This window comes from Notamacropus eugenii, chromosome 1, assembly GCF_028372415.1.
Source record: "Notamacropus eugenii isolate mMacEug1 chromosome 1, mMacEug1.pri_v2, whole genome shotgun sequence".
NCBI lineage: Eukaryota > Metazoa > Chordata > Mammalia > Diprotodontia > Macropodidae > Notamacropus > Notamacropus eugenii.
In genome coordinates this window covers 181,217,453-181,240,277 of record NC_092872.1, presented here as the reverse complement: position 1 = coordinate 181,240,277, position 22,825 = coordinate 181,217,453, and the positions used below count along the sequence as shown (strand labels likewise).

The window sequence follows — 22,825 nt, the reverse complement described above, 5'->3', positions numbered from 1 at the left end:
GAAAATTAAGGGGCAAAGAGAGATTAGGTGACTTGTCCATGGTCACACAAGCAGGACTTGACTCCCTGACTCCAAAACCAGCCCTTTGTCCACTATACGATACTGTTTCTCCTTTGTCGATCAAAAGGAGGTTAAAAACAATTTAAACTAAGATCGAATTTTTTAGGTACAACGAAGGCCCTTTAAAGTCCCAAGGTCTTGGCAATCAAACTCTACTCAACTTTTATCAAATGGATATGTGATCACATCCATTTGGAAGTTCCCACCAATGATGCCGACAGTAACCATTCATGCCTGCCCAACATATACAGCTCTTGTCCAGGTCCTTCAATGAATCTGTCACAGGGAGCCACCTAAACTTGGGAGAAAGTAGTAGACTTGGAAAATGAAACCTATTTCCTTTATGAATGGTTTCTATTGGTCTATAACTAAGAAATCACTCTTGAGAATTAAATCATTGGCTTCTTCCTTTGAAATATTAATAGAAGACAGTTCAAAGAAGGTCATCCTTGCTCTCTTCTGACATCTTGAGGGTACCAGTGGAGGACTCCTTCTGTCCACTGTCATCCTTTACTCTCACTATAAGACAAAAACATTTTCTACTTCTGATTGATTCATTATTCCTTGATGACATCTTTTACGATTGTTCTTTGCTTATGTTCCTAATTGGTTCTATGTTGTAGGAGCACCCAGCCCTGAAACCTTCAGTGTGATATTATTCATTTATAATTTTCTAAAGGTTTCATGTTTGCCATCATATAACACCACAAGCAGAATGTTATAATCAAAGACAAAACCAGATAATTCAGACCCATACTTGAGAAGTGTGTACTTTTATGGATACATAGGGCCAGGTATTAGTCTGAGAACAACTAGCAAATCAATGAATTATCTTTTGTTAACATTTCAAAGGAGGAAATCAATTATTTAACCTATAATCCTTAAATATAGGCCACCAGTGACCACTAATAAAGGAAACAGGTTTAATTCTGCAAGTCAGGCTAAATTTCCCAAGTCTATTACTTTCTAACACAGAGCCAGGATCAGACAACATTTTCAGTAGAACAAGTGTGACTAATGCACACAGCAGGACAGACTGACATTTGGCTTTTAGAAGTAAAGTATAAATAGAAGTGGAGCTTGTGGATCTATTGATTTGTTCTTTGATCCCAAGGACATTAGCCACAGGATCAATACACATACATACACAGACTTAATGTGAAGCAGTCATTTCTGAGGCAAGGTTGAAAATGGCAAATTCAACAAAGTGCAGAATCAGAGAACTGAATAATTTCAGAATTGTAAGGAGCCTCAGTGGTCATCAGTCCAACCAATTCCAATAAAAAAGTCCCCTCTACCACAGACCTGACAAGTGATCATCCAACCTATTCCTAAGGACCTCCACTGATGGGGAAACTAACACCTTCAGAGCAATCCATTTCACTCTGGGATAACTCTAATATTTAAAAAGTCTTTCTGAATATCAAGCCCCAATTTACCTTTTTGTAATTTCCTCCGACTGCTGCTCCTGGGGCCAAAAAGAACAAATCTAACCCCTCTTTCACATGACAACTCTTAACATGATTAAAGACAGCTATCATGTTCTTCCTGATATGTTTTCTTCTACAGGCCAACCATCCCCATTTCCCTTAACTAATCTTTTATGTCTTGGACTTAAACATCCAGTTTGGCCTCTCCTGGATAGCCTTCAAGTTACAAAGGTTATTTTAAAAAGGTAGTACCCAGAACTATACACAAAACTTCAGACCTAGCCTGACCAGGGTAGAGCACAGAAGAAATAGCATCTTCAGATTCCTCAGAGATGTGCTTCTCTTAGTGCAGGCCAAGATGACAGCTTTTTGGGCTGCCAAATCTCAATGTTGCTTCATACTGATCTTGCAGGGCCCTGAAGCCACCAGATCTTTTATAGACAAACTGCTGTATTATCCAAGGCTCCTTCACTTTGTAGTTGGGAAACCAAGTGTCAGACTTTACACTGATCTCTATTATATCTCATCTTCTCAGATTCTGCCCAATCTCGTAGCTGGTCAGGATCTAGAAGTCTCTTCCATTACAGAGTTATAACCACCATCCCCAAGTGTATATCTATTTCTCCACACCTCCAAAAATAGGGAAACAAACACACTGGAGAAGTCCTTTTTAGGATGATGATTTCAAAGAAGCACAATCACGAAAGAGACCAAATTTTTAAAAAATATGACAAATATGAGCCAAAAATGAAACTTGTTCCAGTAAGAATCATGAGCCTAGAAAACTTGGCCAATACTGAAACACAGTATTTTCCATTCAAGCTGAGCTGAAGGAAATCATTCTGCCCCAAGCAAAGCAGGCTTTGCCTTGGGTCACTGGTGAGTCTTATCTTCCCTTTCTATAGTGTCTCAGAAGTAAAGAAAAAAAGGGATTTCCTGCCACAGAGATCCCACTGATGGCAACTGGACAAGGAAACAAAAAGTTGGATGGGAAAAAAAACCATTTTAGGAGTTTGGGGAAGTGCTATACATTGTTTCCATAGTTATGTTTAATGCTCTATGAGAATAGGACTGCCAGGGTCCAGATATACAGCTTCTTGTCTTCCTTCAAGAAAGTCAGGTTCAGCATTAACCTCAAAGAGTTTCTGCATCTCTGTCTTCATTCAAAGAAGGATCAACCCAAGGGCCAGAAGTTCCACCGCCTTCCTGGCAGCTGAAGATGTGTGAGAAAGGGCAGGACTGGCAGATCCTCTTCAACCAGAATTTATTTGTTATGTTTTCTTTCTGTGTGCCAGGTACTAGGTTAGACACTGGTATTACATAAACAAAACAAATTGGTCTCTGCCCTCAAGGAGTTCACATTCCACTATGGGAAACAACATGTATTGGATAAATAAATCCAGGACGTATGCATATAAACACAAGTACTACCAGGGAGGTGAAAGAGGACTCAAACAACTAAGGGGGATCAGGAGAATCCTAGCATGAGCCATGGCATTTGAGCTGAGGTTTTAGGAAAGCTAGGAATTCAAAGGGGCCCAGATGAAAAGTGAGCACATTTCAGGTGTAAGGGACAGAGATAGGGAAACAGAATGACATATGGGAATAGCAGGTAGGTTGATTAAAGTGTACCACAGATTGTGCAAAAAAGGAGGGATGACAGACACTAGGCCCAGAAAGTAGGTTAAGCTAGATTGAGAAGGGCTTTAAATGCCAAACAGAGACATTTGTAGGGAACCACTGGAGCTTTCTAAGCATTGACTGACATGGTCACCCTTGTGCAGCTAGGTGGTACCATGGATAGAGCACTGGGTCTGAAGTCAGGAAGATCAGAGGTCAAATTAGACCTCAGACACTTACTAGCTTGTGACCTTGGGCAAGCCACTTAATACCTCTCTGCCTCCATTTCCTTAACTGCAAAATAGGGATAATAACAGCCCCTGCCATCCAAGGCTGTTGTGAGGATCAAATGAGACAGTATTTGTAAACTTCTTAGCACAGAGACTGGCACATGGTAAGTATCTGTCAGCATGTTAGTAAATGCTGGTTATGGTTTTTATCAAATCAATTTATCAGGTTGTGGAAAATAGAGGGGAGAGAGTGGAGGCAGGGAGGCCAATTAAGAGGTTATAGACACAGTCTAGGTGATCAGTGAGGAGGGCATGAATGGAGAGAAGGAGACAGAGGGGGAGCTGCTGGGAAAATAGAGCAGGCAAGGATTGGCCACCCACTAGTGAGAGGGAAGAGTAGAAGGTATTGCAGAGGTTTTGCAAAGCTGGTAACTAGAATGATAGTGCCCTGAACAAAGAAGAGAAAGTTAGGAAGAGCAGTACTGCAGGGGCAGGGGGAGGGGGGAGAGAGAAGATAATGAGTTCTGTCCTGGACATGTTGAGTTTGAGATGCTTATGAGACATCCACTTGGAATGTTCAATGAACAGTTGCTGACATGAAAGTAGGGTTCAGAAGAGAGACTATAGCTAGATAAATGGATCTGGGAATCATCTGCACAGAGATCATAATTAAACTAAGGAGAACTGATGAGATCACTGGAAGAGAAGGTGAAGAGAGAAAAAAAAAAAGAAAACCATAGGGTATATTTGCTTAACAGGGGATGGTATAAACAATGATTCCGCGAAGGAGTCTGAGAAGGAATGGCCAGACAAACAGAAAAACTAGTAGAGGACAGCCAAAACCCAGAAAGCAAAGAATATCCAGAAGGAAGAGTGGTCAACAGAGTCAAATACAGGAAAGTCAAGGAAGATGAAGATGGAGAATATGCCATCCTCTCTAGCAGGTAAAACATAGAGCTGTTTTAGTTGAGTGATGAGGTCAAAAGCTAGACTGCAAAGGGATAAAAAGTAAATGAAAACGGAAGGAGTGGAGACAAGGGAGGTGGACAACTTTTTCTTAGTATGGAAAAGAAGAGGGGATTGAGGATAACAGCTAGAGGTTTGGGAGGATCAGGTAGGGGTTTATAAGGAAAGATTGAAGATTAGAGATACAGAAAGCAAAGATCAGAGAGAAGAGCAAATGAGGTCAAGGGCACAAGCAGAGGGCGCTGGGGAGAGGACAACAACCTCTTCATCAGAGACTGGCCATGTCACTCCCTACTCCATTAATGCTTAGAGTTCCCTCTCAGCATCAAATAGATGCTCCTCTCTTTAGCTTTTATAACCCCACATCACCTTGACCCAGTGTTCTTCAATCCAGACAAACCCTTCCTCACCAATTATATGTCCCCGTATCTCCTCTTTCCCTGCCCTTGTACTGGCCATGCCTCATGCCTGGGATGCCCTCCTTTCTCACTTCCTCCTCATAGGATCTTTCCCTGGGACTGTTGCTTAAGCATCATCTCCTAAGTGGAACTTGTCCTGGTTCCCTCTCAAACCACCTTGTACTTAACTCCTTTATATTCATTTGTATTGATTCTCTTTACACATATTCTATATTACATATGTCTTTATTGCTCCTCAGTTAGAACGTAAGCTGGAGGGGGGTATTTAACTTATTGTATTCATCTCCCTGGTGTCAAGCACAGGGCCTGATACACAGTAGGCACTTAATAGAAGCTTACTGAGAGTGCTGACTGTAGTAAAGGAGCTATAGACGTGGAGATGTAGATCAGGGCAGGAGCACAGGGGGGCTCTTCTCAGTTAGGTAATAGAAACTAAGTCTGGAGTGGCCTCAGTTGGTGTGCATTGTCTGGCATTCCTGCTCTTTACCACAGTCGCTCACATGCACAGGAGGGATCTGAGCAGAGGGAAATCCAGGTTCTGGTAAGAGCTCCAAGCAGAGTTTTAACATAGCAGCTCACTGACCTCATTCACTAGCTCAACTCCCCCCTGCTGGGAGATTTTAAGCCAGTCTACTTGTTTAGAAATAGCTCATATTTTGTAAAAACAAACCCACCAAACAAGAATCATTCACCAATGAGAGAATGTGATTATGCAGGAATCAGTTGTACCCATGACAATAAAGCTAACTATTAAGCCTGCCGTCCTAATAAGAGCAATGATGGTCTGGATTTCCCAGCAAAGTGCGAGCTCAGCACCATCAGGAAAGAGGTGTTTCAGGCAGGCGGCCTATGGAGCACCTGGCTTCTCAGGAAACACTGTTGTCACCTGACCCTAACCACATCACCGCTCTCCCTCTCCCTAGGAGCATGGTAACCTCATCAGACTTCCCACCAATGTCAAGACTAGCACACAAAATAGATCGTATCAGATTAATCTGAAGCAAGAGCTTAGACAGGCTATCATAACAAAACCAAGACAGTCAGCAACCTGGAAAGATGTGGGAGGAATCATAGTCAATGTTTAAAGGGAGCAAAGGTCATTTTACTCACTGTACAAATCTGTTTCATCCAGGATCTCCGACTTGATGATTTCTTCAATCACGTCTTCCAAAGTGACAATTCCCAGCACTTCGTAGAATGGATCCCCTTCTCCCTCGTTGTTTACCCGCTGCACTATGGCCAAGTGAGATTTACCTTCAGGGAAAAACAGAATAATTTTAAGTTTTCAAACCTAAATAGAACTTCAGAGGTTTGCAGATCTTATTCCAAAGTAAAGTACATCAAGACTGAATTACCAACATGAGCATCTGCACTGTAAAACAGATATAGATGGACAGAAAACAAGTCAAGATGGCTGAGCATTCTGAGCTTTCCAAAAGTGAGACCCGCTAAGCCAAAGCAGCTGTCACCTCTTCATCAGTTCATTTAGTGCTTCATAGATCTCTCTTTTTTAATGGATCTGGTCTTCAGCAGTTATCAGTTCCTTCTATAGAAAGATCTCTAGCATCTGTCCCCTCCTATCATGACCATCGCTAAGATTCTCACTACCTCACATTCAGACTACTCTAACAGTTTCTTAACTAATCTCTCTGCCCCCAGCCTCATTTCCTCTAGTCCGCTCCACAGAGGCTGCCAGCTTCATCTTCCTTCTTTTGTCATGTGCCTACTTTGATACTTCTGTCCATACTATTCCCTCACATAAACTGCTCTTCTCTTTCCTACCCAGATTCTATCCATCCTTCACCTTTAAGGGAAAGTCTTGTAAGATTATTCCAGCCAGAAGTGCTCTCATTCTCCTTTGAGCCTTTATAGCTTTTATTGTCTACACTCTTCAGCTAGAGGTATAGAAACTGAACTTCTCATAGCTTACACCCTAGCTTTATATGCTTATATCTTATTTGCTCACCTTAAACTGCAAACTCCCTAAAGGGAAGTCACTCACTTGTCCCTATAACCTTCTCCATCACCATCTCCAATATCTGGGAAAGGGCTTCAATTACTCAATAAGCACTTCTAAGTAACAGTGTTGCCTAATGGTCAGAGGGCTGGATTTGATATTGGGAAGATCTCAGTTCCCATCTCAGACACTTACTAGCTATATGATCCTAGACAAGTTGACCTCTTTCAACCTCAGGTGCTCATCTGTAAAATGAAGTGAGTTGGCACTGACAATCCCACTCCTATATGTCTCTGGACCTATAACAAACAGAAATTCTCTCAGGCACCACCACAGAATCTACCTGATACCAGGTACATACTGAGCATCTGAAACGAATATGTCATCACTTCTTTGGTGAAACTCAGTGTATGAAGGCAGCATTTAGCCTTGAAATGCTCAGAACTTTATGTATATGATCATTTAAACGATTATATTTCCAGTCCTAAACAGAAGGCCGTTTGTCCTTTACATTCAGATCTGTCATTGCTCAATCATCATTAGAGCACAGATCTATCAAAAACCTATGTTGGCCATTTCCATCCCTCTCGAAGAAAACTTGCTCAATTATATGACCAAATGGCCAGGCTATTTCTTCTTTAAAGAAAGTGTGGCAGGGGTCATTCCACAGAACATATGCAGGGAGAATCCCATGCTCTGTCCTTTGCTAAAGGACAAGTGAAACCCAGCAATTCCTGATTGGCCCTTCAACATCCCCTTGACTGGTGGTGAGGGTGGGAGGTTGTCAAAGAACACTAAGTCTCAACCAAGAGAAGATACTCATCAGTAGGATGTAATAACTGAAAAAGCTCTTCCAGGACACATCCAGGCCCGTCACCCTGTGTGTTTTCTGAAAAGAAAGGCTGAGGAGGTTTCTCTCTTTTCCCTTCCCTCTTCCACAAAGGCCATGGTGGCCCTTAGTGAACACATGGCAATGGTGATGAACCAGGGCTTGCCAAGGCAAACATGAAATAGACCCTTCACTCTCTGCCTGTCTTCTGTTTTGTACTGCTTCCTCTGAGAACAGTTCACCAAACAGTTCTCCCCTGGGGCAGACATTTCCAGCCTCAGCGGCTACTTTGTGAATTGGAGAGGTCCAGAGTTACTAAGTCAGAGCTGCTTGCCCAGCTGGTGCTGGCTCCTGCCAACTATATACCCTTCTCGTAGAAAATGACCACTGCCAGGAGCGGGCAAAGACTGCAAGGACCAAGAAAGTCCAAGCCAATGTTGCCCGGCCTGAAAATCACTATTTTGGGAGTTGATCAGACAGTACATTTTCGGGGTAAATACAAAGTATCTTTTCAGCAGTCCCACAAGCTTCCAAGACTTTCCCTCTCAGCAGAGTACACTGAAGGCGATGGGTTACTGTTTCATGTTGGAAGTATTTATTAATGCACATTTATGAGTCTTTTGGATTTTAAACATGTCCTCTATGGTAAAGGAAATAAACAAATGTCCCATGTCTGACATCTACCACTTTGAACAATGAGCCCTTTCTGAGAGGATTACAGAGTGGGAGATGGTAGGCACAGGGCTGATATCTGACAGCATTAACAAATTCTTCCCTTTGGGGAAGACCCTCGGCATGAGCCATGGCTAAGTTTTGTTTTAGAGATTTCCCTTCTCCTCATCCAAGAACTTATCAGAGGTGGTGGCATCGTGAGCCAGGGAGAAACAAGAAAAGGGTTCTCCACATCCCCATGTTTGCAATTAGGATCTCTCTAGGATGAATCCAGGTCTGTAGGAGTTAGAGCAGGAGTCCCTTATTCAAGGAAGCCCCATGAGCCACGGGTAACAAAAGTTCATTAAAACTCCAGGGCCAGTGAGTTCGCCCTGTGACCTCCAGCTGAGCTCACACTACAAGGCCAGGTCTGCTCAGGCTCCCAGCACTAACTATCCCCTCGAAATTGGCTTTGGGTCTGGAGGGAGTATCTTCTGTCCTCCAGCACTGGCTTCTAAAGGGGCCTGAAGAGATTACCCCAAGGGCTCAATTTCTTTGACTTCAGCCCCTTTCTAGTCAATCATGTCCACAAGCACAGAAGTTCAGACTGTTAGACAAACTGGCATCCTAAAAATTTCCACCTCAGACCTACTCATCTGCAAAGAATGAAAGCATTTTGAGCAAATTAGACTAGGGAGGAAACTTATCAAGGACCGACAGAAACACTCCATCAGGCCAAGCCTTGTCAGCCCGGTAAGGTTTTTCACATCTGCTTTCCCAGGGACCCACCAGAAGCAGTTCAAAATTCTTGGTGAATGCTGTCTGTCGAAAGTAACATTCTTTCGCTATTCCCAGCTTGTGATCATTTAAAAGGAATTTTCCAAAGCAAGGTCTAATATTAGACTCAAAATGAAGTTTCCATCCCTCTGAGGTGCTGTTCTCACCAGAGTAACTACTGCGTAATCTGATTGTCTTGGAGCAGCTCGTTTAAATGCAGATGGACATATTTTAAATGCCAACCCCACAACACCAAGGGATCTGAGAGACCAGACTCAAGAAGAAGTTGTTCAGAGGAGCTGTGCTTTTTAAATGTTAAGTTACCGAAGGGATTAAAGCAATGACAAATCAAATTCTATTTCTTCTCCTGTCTCACCTATCTATCATCCATTCCCAACCGTATGAAGTGCTTCCCTGACTTCTCTCCTTGGCCATAATCTTTCTTTGCTTCCAGACCGCTGGTGAGACATACTTAGTACTTTCTCAACCTTTCCTCTTCCTTGCACTAAAAATGGGCCCAGGAAATGAGGTCTTCTTCCCTGCATTAATAATTTCTGAGAATGACAATGCAAATCATTTTAACTGTGTCACTGAGTGCTGCCAAGAGCAAAATGTTCTGGCCAAATCAAGGAATTCATCAAAAAGAAAATGTCAAGGTGAATTCAAGAGTGAAGATTACTATGGATAAACCAGAAACATTTGCAGGTTCAGAAAACAGAGGAAGTGAGTTCCACCAGGACCTTTCTGGATTCTATAAATAATGAGTTAAGGATTTAAAGGTAGAAGAAGGGGCTTTGGGGAAACTGACCAGGAACTGATGTATTGTGGATTCTAAGAAAAGGACAGAAAACAATCAGTAAAAGCAATTATCTGACATTTAAGGTAAGTAGAGCAATCAGATTATATGACCTGAAGAAAACAGATGTCTATGAAATACAGATGTGCATGAAGCACATGTAGCATAAATTCCTTTCCCTAGTGAGCAGGTGATAGAGACAGTCTTACCAAGCTAAGAGAGATAAGAATCTAGCCCTGAAACCCTATAGTGGTTTGGGGTTCTTTTGAAATTTCTCCCACCCAACTGATTCCCAATTTCCCCTTTCCATTGTCATTTTTAGGCAAGAAGTTCTAAAGTGGGGCCATTTCTTGCAATACCAGAAAAGAGAGAATTTAGAGATCATCTTGTCCAATTTATTCATTTTGCACCAGAGAAAACTTTTAGAAATACATCCAAGCCATTCATTGTACTTCCAGCAAAGAATGGGAGGGATTTCTTTCCTTTTCCTTCCCCCTTCTCCCAGTGGCCATGGGGGCCCCCAGCAAATACATGGTAATGGCAGTTTACAGGTACCAGCCTAGGCAAGCCCAAGATGGGACCAAAACAGCTACCTCTGTTTTCTGTTTCTTTCCTTTATCCTTGAAGACAGATCCAGCCTCAACAGCTACCTCCTGAGCTAGAAAGTCCCTGAGGCAAAGCTGATTGCCCCAGGGCAGGTGCTTCCTTTAACATCATGCTTCTCCAAGGAGATGACCACAGAGACCACGGAGCCATCATCTTACTCTGCTCCCTGATCTTGGCAATGAGGAAATTGAGCAAAGAGATCCATCAGTGATTTGCTCATGTTCACATATATAGAAAATAACTGAACTGAACAATCAGCTCAGGTCTTCTCACTCCAAAGCCACTGCTCTTTTGACTTGACCATGCCCCAAAGTGTTCACTTACCATCCCCGTCAGTGGGGATCATTACTCTTAGACCTCAGAGTACATGGACTATGTTATACGTTAAGAGTCATTTGTCTATGTGTCTTCACAGACTGAGTCACTATGGCCCTGACCAGGGATGTTGTGCAAAGTACAATCCCCAGAATTTTGTTTCAGCAAGAAGGATGAAGGACAAAGTCAACAGTGGAAGAATCTCAGATTTTGAAGAGACCTTTCAGGCCACCCACCATCTTGTCTAAGCCTGATCTGAACAGGATTACTCTGGAAAACATACTCAACACCTGGTCATCTAGCCTTTTCTTGGAGACTTCTGAAGGAAGAAAGAACCTAGTGAATGAGGGGGAAGGCCACAGAACCAGGACCTTCTCCCCTTCCTAAAGATAAAAGTATTTATCCACCTGAGAAGAGAGTACATTCCCCTGTTCACCCTCCTGAGAGAGATGGCAGAAGGGCAGGGTGACCAGAAAGCACCGCTTTGTGGAATGGTACCTTAGGAAGCACAGAGCACCCCAAGAGCTGCAACCAGGCTCCTGAACACCTAGCATGAGTGGCTGCTCTAGCTCTCCCTTCAAAGGTGAGTTGGGAAGAATGGAGGGTTATCAGAAGATTATTCTTGCTCTGCTGAAAATCAAGGACAGAGAGGACTTGGTTTCAGGATAGTCTTCTTAGTTTAAGAGTATTTGTTGCTTATGTTCCTCTCCTGTTATTTGTTTTATGTTTCTATTCTAATTAAATTATCCCTTTGTTGTATTACAACCAGGTTGCGTGTGTGTGTGTGTGTGTGTGTGTGTGTGTAACTGACTGAAACAGGTGAAATTCAGAGAGAAAAGCAGAGTTGGGAGACACACGGCTGTCTGGTGGTGCGGCTTCAGTGGCCTAAGAGACTTGTGGCTCCCTCTGCAGCCACTGCAAATGCAGCGAGTCTAAAATGTAGACCCTATCTTCAACCACCAGCCAACTGTAGCTTTTCCTCCAAGTTTCCTCATGTCTGCAGAGGGTAACACTTTCACTCTGGACAAGAGCTTTTCTAAACTAGAGACCCCAGACCTGATCTCAGCCCACTTGGTCACACCTGGTCTCACCAGGACCGAGCACAGAGCACATACCTTCTCCTGTTCCTCAGAGCTGGGCCTCTCCTCACACAGCCCAAGATCACATTAGTTCTGTTGGCTAATGTCTCACTATTGCTTCATGCTGACCTTGCAGGCCACTTAAACCTCCAGACCTCTCCTGACAAAGTGCTGCATTACCCAGGGTTCCCTTGCATTGTGTTTGTGAAGTCAGTTTCCTTTACATTTATCCCTATTAAAAAAAAAGCAAGCATACTGTAGAGGTCCTTTTTAGGCTCATGATTTCAAAGAAGCACAATCACAAAAGAGATCATTTTTTTACAAAGATAAATAAATGTGAGCCAAAAATGAAACTTGTACCAATAAGAATCATTAAAGGCAGCTAGTGGTGCAGTAGATAGAGGGCTGGGCCTGAAGGCAGGAAGACCTGAGTTCAAGTCACTTAACCTCTATTTGTCTCAGTTTCCGCAACCGTATAATGGAAATAATAATACAGCTACCTTGTAGAGTTGCTGTGAGGATAAAATGAGATAATGTTGTACAAAGAGCTAGCCTGGCCTGCAGCAGACGCCACTGTATTATTTCCTGCCCTCCTGTTCTGCATTAGACTAGAAGACCTAGTCAATATCAAAACCCAAGATTTTCTATTCACCTGAACTGAAGGAAACCATCCTGCCCAAGGAAAGCCATTTCTGCTTGGATCACTGGCAAGTCTGGTCTGCCCCTTCTCTATGTGTCTCAGAAGCAAAGAAGACATGGACTTCCTTCCACAGAGATCCTTCAGGCTTGGAACCAGGGCTGCGTTGGAGCCAAGTGAACTGGACCCGATTGTTAAATTTTCAGTGTGAATATTTACGTCTTGGAAATTGGTAAATGCTACAAGTCAGGGCTTGGTTTACTGTGTTGTGATTGCCTCGACTTAAAAAAGTGAGGGAGGAAATGTTAATGATGTAGACTGAATTTTAGAGTCTGTCACATGTACATTTCTGCCCCCAACCCCAAAAGCTGGTTGTTAAACGTTTACCAACATATCCCTTCTGTTGGTTACTGGCAAGGCAAGACAAGAGAAATTTATTAAGCCCTTAACAAAAATTTTAAAGAGAAAACATTTTAAAGACATTACGAAACTGCTATAATTTGTTTAATTTAAACAAGTAAGTTCCATTTAAAGATCTCTGAGAGTAGGATTAAGTGCCAGGGCTCAGGGGCTTCTCTGAAATAAAGTCAGGTTTGGCATTAACTTCCGAAAGTTTCTGTATTTATACCTTTATTCAACAAAGAATCAACCCAAACGCCAGACCCTCTGTCCCCTTCCCAGCTGCGGAAGATGTATCAGAAAGCACAGGGCGGACACATCCACCCATCCATTCATTTATTTAACAAGCACTTGTTAAATGCTTCCTATGTGCCCAGCACTATGCAAGACATGAGGGTTACAGAGACAAAAACAAAGCAGCCTCTGCCCCCAAGGAGATTATGGTTCTATTGGAGTATACAATACAACATGCATACAATAGGTAAAAAAGAAAATATTGCATGCACAGTAACAGTCGGGGGAGAGGGCCCTCACATGTTAGGGGAAAACTTACGTAAGAAGAAACTCTTCAGTCCACCATTCATTTCATGAAAGCACAAAGCAGGGTTTCTTAACCTGGGGTGTGTTAACTTGGTTTTTGATAACTGTATTTCAATGTAATTGTTTCCTTTGTGATCCTGTGTATTTTATTTTATCTTTTTCTGAGAAGGGGTCAATAGGGCTTCACCAGGCTGCCAAAGGTTAAGGACTTCTGAACCATGGCACTTTCTCCTACTTACGTAGCTTAAAATCTGGACGTGGAAACATCTTAGAGCCCTTCCAGAGTTACAGAGAGGATGCAATTTGCATTGGTAGATAAGAGTACCCACAAATACAAAATTTCAAATCCTTGAAATATTACAGGAGTAATAAAACCCAAAATGATCAATTTGTTTATAAATGGTCAAGGGAAATGAAAATATGATGAAAAGGTCTGGCCAACACAGTTCCAGTATTCGTTAAACTAAATTGTATTTGTTTAATTAAATACTCAATCACTTGAACAGTGACAGGAAGACATGCAAAGGATATCTAAATAAAAACATTCAGACCAGGGAAAGGAAGATGTCATATGGACAGGATGACCCCAGATACCAAAAGAAGGTAATATTTCTGGGTCAACAAATAGGTTAAGAATAACCATAAGGTGGTCATGGAGAAAGGGTACGAGGAGAATACAATAAGAGGATGATGTTTAAATGTCCCATGATAAAAATGCTGAAAGGCATCTAGCTATAAACATTGGCTTTTTCATCAGTGGAGAAAAATGGGGGGGGGGGCACCGGGGAGTGGATGAAATAAGTAAGACAATAAAATAAATAAGGCAATAAATTTTATACTTGTATAATAGGCTTTCTCATCCAATAATGGCCAAGCATCAAAAATCATCATGATCCATGCATTATAATCATTGAATCTTAATATTAGAACAAATGTCAGAAGGCATCCAGTTCACTCATATGCAGAACAAGAGTCCTCTCTAAATTTTTTGGACAAGTGTTCACCCAGTTTTCACTTTAATATCTCCAATAATAAGAAATTCACTATCACTAAATAATAACAGGAATAGCAGATGTTTATCCAGAGGCATGAGGTTTGCAAGGCACTTTATATATGCTGTTTTATTTGATCCTCACAGCCATACGATATTCTTATCTCATTTGAGAGATGAGGAAAGTGAAGCGGAGAGATATGAAGTGATGATTTGCCCAGGGTCAGAAGTAATAAATGTCTGGAGTAGGACTCCAAAGTCCAGCCCTCAATCCATGGTGCCGCTTAGCTACTCCGCCCCATCTGGGGGCAGTTCCGTCAGAAGGTTTTTCTTTATAATGAATCAGAAGCTCCCTTCTCATAACTTCGGCCTGTGACTTGTAGTCCTGCTCTCTGAGTCCAAACAGAATAAATCCAATCCCCCTTTCCACATGGAAACTCTTCAAATACCTGTAGGGATAATGTGTGCAAACCGCTTTGCAAATCTTAAAGTACTACACAAATGTTAGCTATTGTGGTTATTCCACCAAGGGTTTTTTTTTTCCTTCCAGGCTACACATCAACACATTTCTTTAACCTTTCTCCCTATCCCTGGCAGCCCTCCTTTGGACTCAGCTTCCCAAAATCCTTCCTAAAATGATGTGTCCTAAATGGGTCATAACAGTTAAATTACAGGTGTAGGACTGGGGAGGTGATTGGACAACTTTCCTTGGCCTGGGGCAACTTGTTATGCACCATGGCCTGGCCCCCTCTCTCACCCTGCACTGTCTGGAGAAGTCCAGGGACCCTTCTCAGATTCATGTTTTTAAAGGCAAAGAATACAATCCATAGGATGGCAAAGGAGGCACATCATATTGAAAGAGTTATCCAGATGTATCAAAAAAAAACCCCCACAAGTTCCTGGATCCAAGGTGAAGAACCCCAGAACTAGGGATTGGGCGTCTTTTTCTGAAAACCGCTTTTTGATGCGATGTAAAATGTTTTAGACTTTGAAATCAGGAGGTCTGGGTTCACATAACATCTCTGACACGTATTAGTTGCATGTTTAAATCTATTAATCTTTATGAAATCAGTTTCCTCATCTGTAAAATAGGGTTAATAGTACCTTTACTATCTCATAGAGTTATGGAAACACTTGGTATCATCAAAGCATAACTAAATGTAAGTTTTTATTATTACTGGTGGCTACCTCAGGTTGCTATCTCTTCTTAAGCTTGTCATCCATTCAAACCTCAGGAATTCTTCTAGCCACACCCCACCCTACTAATGTCACTGATTTTTTAAACCTATGTGCAAGACTTTATTGTGAACCCTAATCATCATCGTTCCATACAGTCTAATATATGGACCCAAGACTTTATTTCTTTTAATTATAAGCCTTTATTTGTTATTACCACCAACACTGAGTCTCATCTCTATGTGTATGTATGTGGGGAGGAGGAAAGGGAAGGAGTATTTATTAAGCACCTACTATACACCAAATGTTGCACTAAGCATTTTACAAATATTATCTCATTTTATTCTCACAACACCTCTAGGAGGTGGGGGCTATTATTATCCCCATTTTATGGTAAGGAAATTAAGGCAGACAGCAGTTAAGTGACTTGTCCCAGGTCACATAGCTAGTAAATGTCTGAGATCAGATGTGAACCCAGGTCTTCCTGACTCTAGGCCCAATGCTCTAACTACTGTGCTTGCATAGTAGGTCAGCGTCGGGGTGGAAGGGAAGGGAATTTACAGCAAATGGGGTTGAAAACCAAGAGTTCACACATGCAGTACCCTGAAAAGTCCATTACCCTGTGAGTCACTGCAAAACATAAAGAGGCACAATAACTAGAATGAGGATGAGACTACCACTAAAAGCATCCAAACAATCTTTTATACACTCTAAGTGGGCCCCTTTTTGTGATCCATTTAAGTCACTGATCTAGTTGAGGCACTGGGTTGCTGCTGTCCTTACAAGGATTAAACTGAGCAGGCAGGCTCGCCTAAAGGGAGATGTTCAAGTTCACTTAGGGGGACAGCACTTGGCTATTTCTGGACCATTTAGATCCCAAAAAAGCTCCATCTCATAAAAGTAGCTCCTTTACCTTCACCATCCCACAAGAATGAAGCACATTTTTCCGACTGAATTTTCCCACCATAAAAATACTCTAGAAAATGTGACAGATCCTAAAATAGCACTATACAAACAATGCACGAGTGTATATATAGAAACATTTGCTGTATATAGAAATTACTGGTTGCAATTCATAAATAATTCTGTTCTAGGAGACAAAAAGCCGCCAAGAGTTTTACTACATTCAGAAGCTCAGAGAGTAGATCTCTCTGGCTCACTGACCAACAACTCCATCAATGGAGCTACGGTATACATAAAAGCTTGATCCACAGTGGGAAGACAGGAAGCAGTACTGATCAGAAACAACCTGTGATTGACATGGGTGGAAAAGGAGAGAACCAAATTCCAAGGTGAGACGGATAGGACAGAAAATACCCATTAGTGGCCAAGTATCTTGGGGTTGGAAATCCAAAAGGTGCCATTTTCCACTGATTCAACAGGTTTTCTATTTTTGAAGAGAATCCAGTTTTTTGATGTTGAAAATTTCAGAATAAGGTAATAACTATATGCCTGGGAGAACATTCCCTAATGATATGGGCTCTTACTCATTTTGTCCATCCTACTACACAAGACAGTATCTTTCCCACTTTCCTCTTTAGCCCTTCATACTCAAGCTCATGCACTTTATGATCTAAATGAGTAAGGGCAGTAATGAGGCTCAAATTAATGTGACCAACTGTAACTTTTTTAAAACAACAAATATAAATTTTCTTTTGTTTGACTCCATGGGATAGCTTTTTATTCTATATCCCTCAGACTTCTTGGTATATGAGAAAAGGAAAAAGGATGAATCTACTGAAAATAATTATTCAACTTGCTGACTAACTGAATTCAATAGTTCTATAAAATTTACACTTGATAAGAGCATCCGAAATGTCAAACCAAGTCAGACTAACATTCATTCTATCTAGTTCAAAATTCAGGCCACAACAATGGTATCAAGGGAAACCACTACAGAAGAGACAGATATTATCTTCCATGACATAAACCTCAGAATGTCAAGAAGGCATCCTCAGATAAGATGACTAGCTAGACAGAGTGTGTATTAATTGTGAACTGTGCGCCAAGTTGTGTGCCAGGCCCCGGGCATACAAATACTAGCAAGCAAGAAAATCCTTCTCTCAAGTGACTTACATTCTAATGAGGATAACACATAAAGGGAGAGAGAGAAGGAGGAGAAAAGGGTGAAGAATGCAGAGGATCTGGAATCACATGTAACAGAATATGATGGTCCAGTTAGGGACTCACCAGTCTGGAAAGCAGAATTACACACTCGAGACTGATCATACCAGAAGGTCTCTTAGCCCTTATCACAATACACTGGTCTCTCGTGCTCACAGAACTGCTTGGGGGTTGCAAGAGCAATGTTTATCACTTAATGTGTAAAACAGTACTTTCATTTGCCCCAGCATTTCAAGGGGTACCTTTCCCAGGATTTAGTGAGTAACTTTGGGTCACCTCATGTGGGTACTACTGGATTTTACAGAATTCAATCCACTACATTCAACAAATACATATTAAGCACTTCTAATCCGGAGTCACTGTTGAGCACTGGGGAACCAAAGACCAGTATGAAACAGCCTTCACTTTCAAGGAGCTGAACATGTGACTCAGCGATGCCCTATCTGAGCCATCATCTTCTTCAAAAGAGGAAAGCTCCTTTTTCAGTCGGTTAAGTTACAATAGTCATTAACTCACAAACAGTCTTACTCAGGCTTATGTGAAATCAATAAATAATTTTTAAGGCAACAGATTTTTTTTCCTAATTCATAAATTCTTTCATTAGTCATGTCAATTAATATTGCATAATGGCATCTAGCACCTAGAGTAGGGTGTTCCTTTAGCTAGGCTATGACACAATAGCCAATATAGAGATTGATCAGTTACAAAGAATAATGTAAGATTGAAGACCTACATAAAAGTGATACCATGGATTTAAAATCAAGTTTGTAATGCAGAAGGAAACTAGTAATTAGTTCAATCTCATTCACTAAATTAACAGCTATGAACTTAGATGTCTTCCTATCACATTCTCAGACAGCTTTTTCTAAATGGAAAGGAGGGATGCCCAAGATAACTGACCTAGAGCCACAAGAAGATGCTTCAGATGGTCTGTCACAGGGAAGTGGCATAGTAGAAAAAGGCCCTGCATTTGGAACCAGACAACCTGGATTAAGATTCTTCCGTATCATTTATTGACTGAGTGATCACAGGCAAGTCTTTTAACCTCTCTGGGCCTCATCCATCTTTCTTTCCCATTTGTAAAATAAGTGTCAAATTAAGTGGTCTTGGCATCCTTTTAAATCCCCAATCTATTTTTTACAATTTATTTTATTTTTAATTTGTGGAATAAAACAAGCATTTCCAAACACATTATAAATAATAAAGATGATTGCCCATGAAACTGCAAATCTACTGTGTGCAACTTGCTATTCCTTTTAAATATACAAAGTTATCATGTCAATTTCTTATTTTCCTTTTTTCCTTCCCTATCTTCCCACCCCAGGGATGACCACCATTAGACAAAAATAGGTGCATATATATGTAACATTATTCTATTTGTACTTCTATTTATTAGTTTTTTCTCTGGATGCAGATAGTGTCTTTCTTCACACATCCTTTATAGTTAATTTGAGTATTTATAATAGCCAAAATAACAATCACTTAAAGTCATTCTTAAAACAATATTGAAAAGGAAAAGTCCCAAGAATGTCATGATCAGAAGTAAAAGCTCTCATGTCAAAGAAAAACAGGTTACAAGTATCCAGGAATAAACATTTACAATTTAGAAGAACAGTCAGGCTCACACAAGACCTAACAGCTTCTACTAAAAACCAGAGGTGATCCTGGAATACAATATTCTAAAAGGTAAAAGAAATAGCCTTACAACCAAGAATAGCACCCTGAAAAATTGAGTATATAATCCTACAGAAGGAAAAATAAAATTTTAATGGAAGAGGATTTTCAAGCACTTCTGATACAAAGCCAGAGTTGAAAAGGCACTACGAAATATAAACACAAGTCCAGAGAAACCTGAAAAGTAAGTTTATTTTAGCATTGAGAAGGAGTTTATAATAATGTAGTACTAATATCTTACTAGGAGAAGGAACAAATATCTCTTCAGAACTTTGATGTACTCAAAAGTTATCAAAGGTTAAGTGACTTGTCCAGGTTCACAGAGCTTGCGTCTGAGGCCAGATTGGAACTCAAGCCTTGCTAACTTCAGGCCTGGTGAGCTATCCATTCTTCAGTTGAGTATTAGATGTATTCTTTAATCAAGAACTACTTTGAATTAGTAATACTATTGTGATACCACAACTTCTGCTACTTCTATGAACTTTATTCTTAAATTTTTAGAGGAAGGCAACAGGTGAGAGTTTGGGGAAACATCCTGTATCAAAATTTCAATTGACCAGCAGGTAAGGAATTAAGTGGACACATTTCAGGGGAAACAATGACAAACCAGAGATTATCCAGAGGACAATCAATGTTAAGAGGACTATGCTATGTGAGTACTAGCTGAAGAAATAGTTAGGTTTATCCTAGAAAAGAGAAGATTTGGGGAAAGAGGGGAGTAACATGAACACCAAGCAGGCATGAAGGCTTGAAGGGCTGTCCTTACGACCCCAGAGGAAATCCTCTTGATCTCCCTGGCCCCTAGGGCGGCACTCAGAGCAAAGGGTAAAAGTTACAAAGAGACAGAAGAAACAAAGCTTGATGTAAGGAAAAACCAAGTGAGCTGTCCAGAGGAGGTACTGGATGCCTTCTCACTGAAGGTCTTTAAATATGAGCTGGCATATTTATGGCAGCTCTTTTTGTGGTGACCAAGAACTGGAAACTGAGGGGATGCCCATCAATTGGGGAATGGCTGAACAAGTTGTGGTATATGAATGTAATGGAATACTATTGTGTTATAAGAAATGATGAACAGACAGACTTCAGAAAAACCTGGAAAGACTTATATGAACTGATGCTGAGTGAAGTGAGCAGAACCAGAAGAACACTGTACACAGTACCAGCCATAGTGTGTGATGATTGACTTTTGAGACTTAGCCCTTCACAGCGATGCAAGAATCTAAAACATTTCCAAATGACTTATGATGCAAAATGCCAGCTATATCCAGAGAAAGAACTATGGAGTCGGAATACAGAATGAAGCAGACTATTTTCTTTTTTTGTTTTGTTTTGTTTTTCTTTCTCATAGTTCCTCCCATTTGTTCTGATTCTTCTATACAACATGACTAATGTGAAAATATGTTTAATAGGAATGTATATGTAGAGCCTATATCAGATTGCATGACATCTTGGGGAGGAGGGAGAGGAGAGAGGGGGAGAAAATTTGAAACTTCTGGAAGTGAATGTTAAAAACTAAAAATAAATAAATTAACTATAAATAAATGAATATGAGCTGGCCTCAAGGAGACTGGATATGATTCTCTGTGTGTACAAACAAAAATATAAGACTTACTGTATAATAGTTGACACTTTTAGGGTTCCAGGAAGCTTTACACATTTGATCCTCGTGACACCCTGTGAAATAGATACTAAGGACATTACTTATCACTGCCAACTTGGAGCTAGAAAGATTCATAAAGTTCATCTCTTTCACTTCCCTCACTCTGCAAATGAGGAAACTGAGACCCAGAGTCAAATGACTTACATGTCCAAGGTCCCATGAGTAGTAAATAAGCAGGATTAAAACCCAGATCCTTCAGCTCCAAATAACCAGGATTAAAACTCAGATCCTTCAGCTCCAAATCCAGTGATCCTTCTATTACATCCCACTAAGTTTTACCACTCTTTCCGTCTCTAACCTCAGGTAGGTCACTAACCTCTCTGAGCTTTAGAATATTCATCTCAAAGGGGCAGCTAGGTGGTGCAGTGGACAGAGCACCAGCACAGGAGTCAGGAGGACCTGAGTTCCAATCTCACCTCAGATGCTTGACACTCACTAGCTGTGTCACCTTGGGCAAGTCACTTAGCCCCAGTTGCCTCATTCTGGGGCATCTCCAGTCATCCTGATAAATATCTGGTCACTGGATTCAGATGGCTCTGGAGGAGAAGTGAGGCTGGTGACCTGCACAGCCCTCCCTCACTCAATACAAAGTCAAGTGCAAGTCATTTCATTGTTTCTCTGATGGCATGGTCTTCTTCAGCAACGAAGGACGAACACACATTCATCTCAAAAATGGTTCAAGATGATCTCTGCAGTCCCTCCCATTCCTCAAATTCTGTGACAATATGGTGTTTTTGCCCAAGGTTACAAGGTTATTAAGTGATAAAGACGGAATAAGAGCCCAGGACTCCAGACTCTCAATACTGTATTCATACCAACAAACTAGAGCTGCATTTTGCAACTAGGCTATTTTCTTTTTTCTTGGTTTAAAAATATTTTTGGGCTGATCTGTGTATACATCATTTCAGATCTTATTCTTATTTCATTCATTCATCAGAAGCACTGAGCTTCAGCCCTATGGGGCATCCAATGCTACTCTCAGTTGTAGCTGGGGAACTTTTCATATTCAAATACTCCTCTATTGTACAAATCAAATAAGTATTTATTACATATCTACTTCATGACCAAAACAGCTAAGTTCTTCATGAATTTTTTAAAAATATGTTACACATTCTATATATGTACATATATGTATGTATATGCAAAATACATATATATCTATGTATATTTAAATATACACATATATGTATATACACATAACATATATAAAATATATTTTATATATTATATATGCAATATAACACATATATGTAAGTAAATATAAAATCAAGCAGATAAATTAAGGAATGGAATGGTATAAGCATTTCTGTAGCGCCTATTACATGTCAGGCACTATGCTAAGCCATTTACAAGTGTTATCTCATTTGACTGCTAATTCATATTAGAAATGGACTTTCTGCTTTGCAAAAGAGTTTCTTTTAATATTTCTTAAAGTTTTTGAATGTTTTTAAAGATCATTTATAGCTAGGTTCTCTCAGAATGAAAGAAACCAAGGCATAGAAACCAATGCCAACTGCAGCTCTGAAAATGATTGTCTGTAGATAGGAAAATAGGATGGGGTGGGGTGGGGGGGGAATCTAAGCTATCTAACAGGAAAAAATCCAAATAATAGGAAAACAGGATGAGAATAATAAAAAAAATCTGATATCCATAAACTTGGAAGAGCTTGAGTACAGGATTCTGATTGCTAGGGCTGGTTAAGGGTTGAAGAAGAAATATAGGACTGGGATGTAACTGAGAATGTGACATAGCTGTGCTTGGGAGAGGCTCTTCCCAAGCTTTATTTAGTAAGTATAAGAGATGCATCTTTTATTGAATTCCTCCTCTGACTCCTCATCCTGGCATGTAGGCAGTTCTGCGTTCCTAAAGGCTGTATAAGTAAAACACAA

At 40.7% G+C, this 22,825-nt stretch overlaps 1 protein-coding gene across 5 annotated transcripts in view; it reads right to left on the bottom strand.

Moving 5' to 3' along the window:
• Positions 1 to 22,825, bottom strand: part of CNNM2 (cyclin and CBS domain divalent metal cation transport mediator 2) — a 167,206-nt gene that overhangs the window by 41,775 nt on the left and 102,606 nt on the right. For all 5 annotated transcript variants that reach the window (XR_011969743.1, XM_072621308.1, XM_072621317.1 and 2 more), the window contains exon 2: positions 5,836 to 5,979. Coding sequence is in view for 4 of the 5 variants with exons in the window: in XM_072621308.1 (XP_072477409.1) it covers positions 5,836 to 5,979 (144 nt within the window). In the remaining variant the exon portion in view is untranslated. The remainder of the gene's footprint in view (positions 1 to 5,835; positions 5,980 to 22,825) is intronic.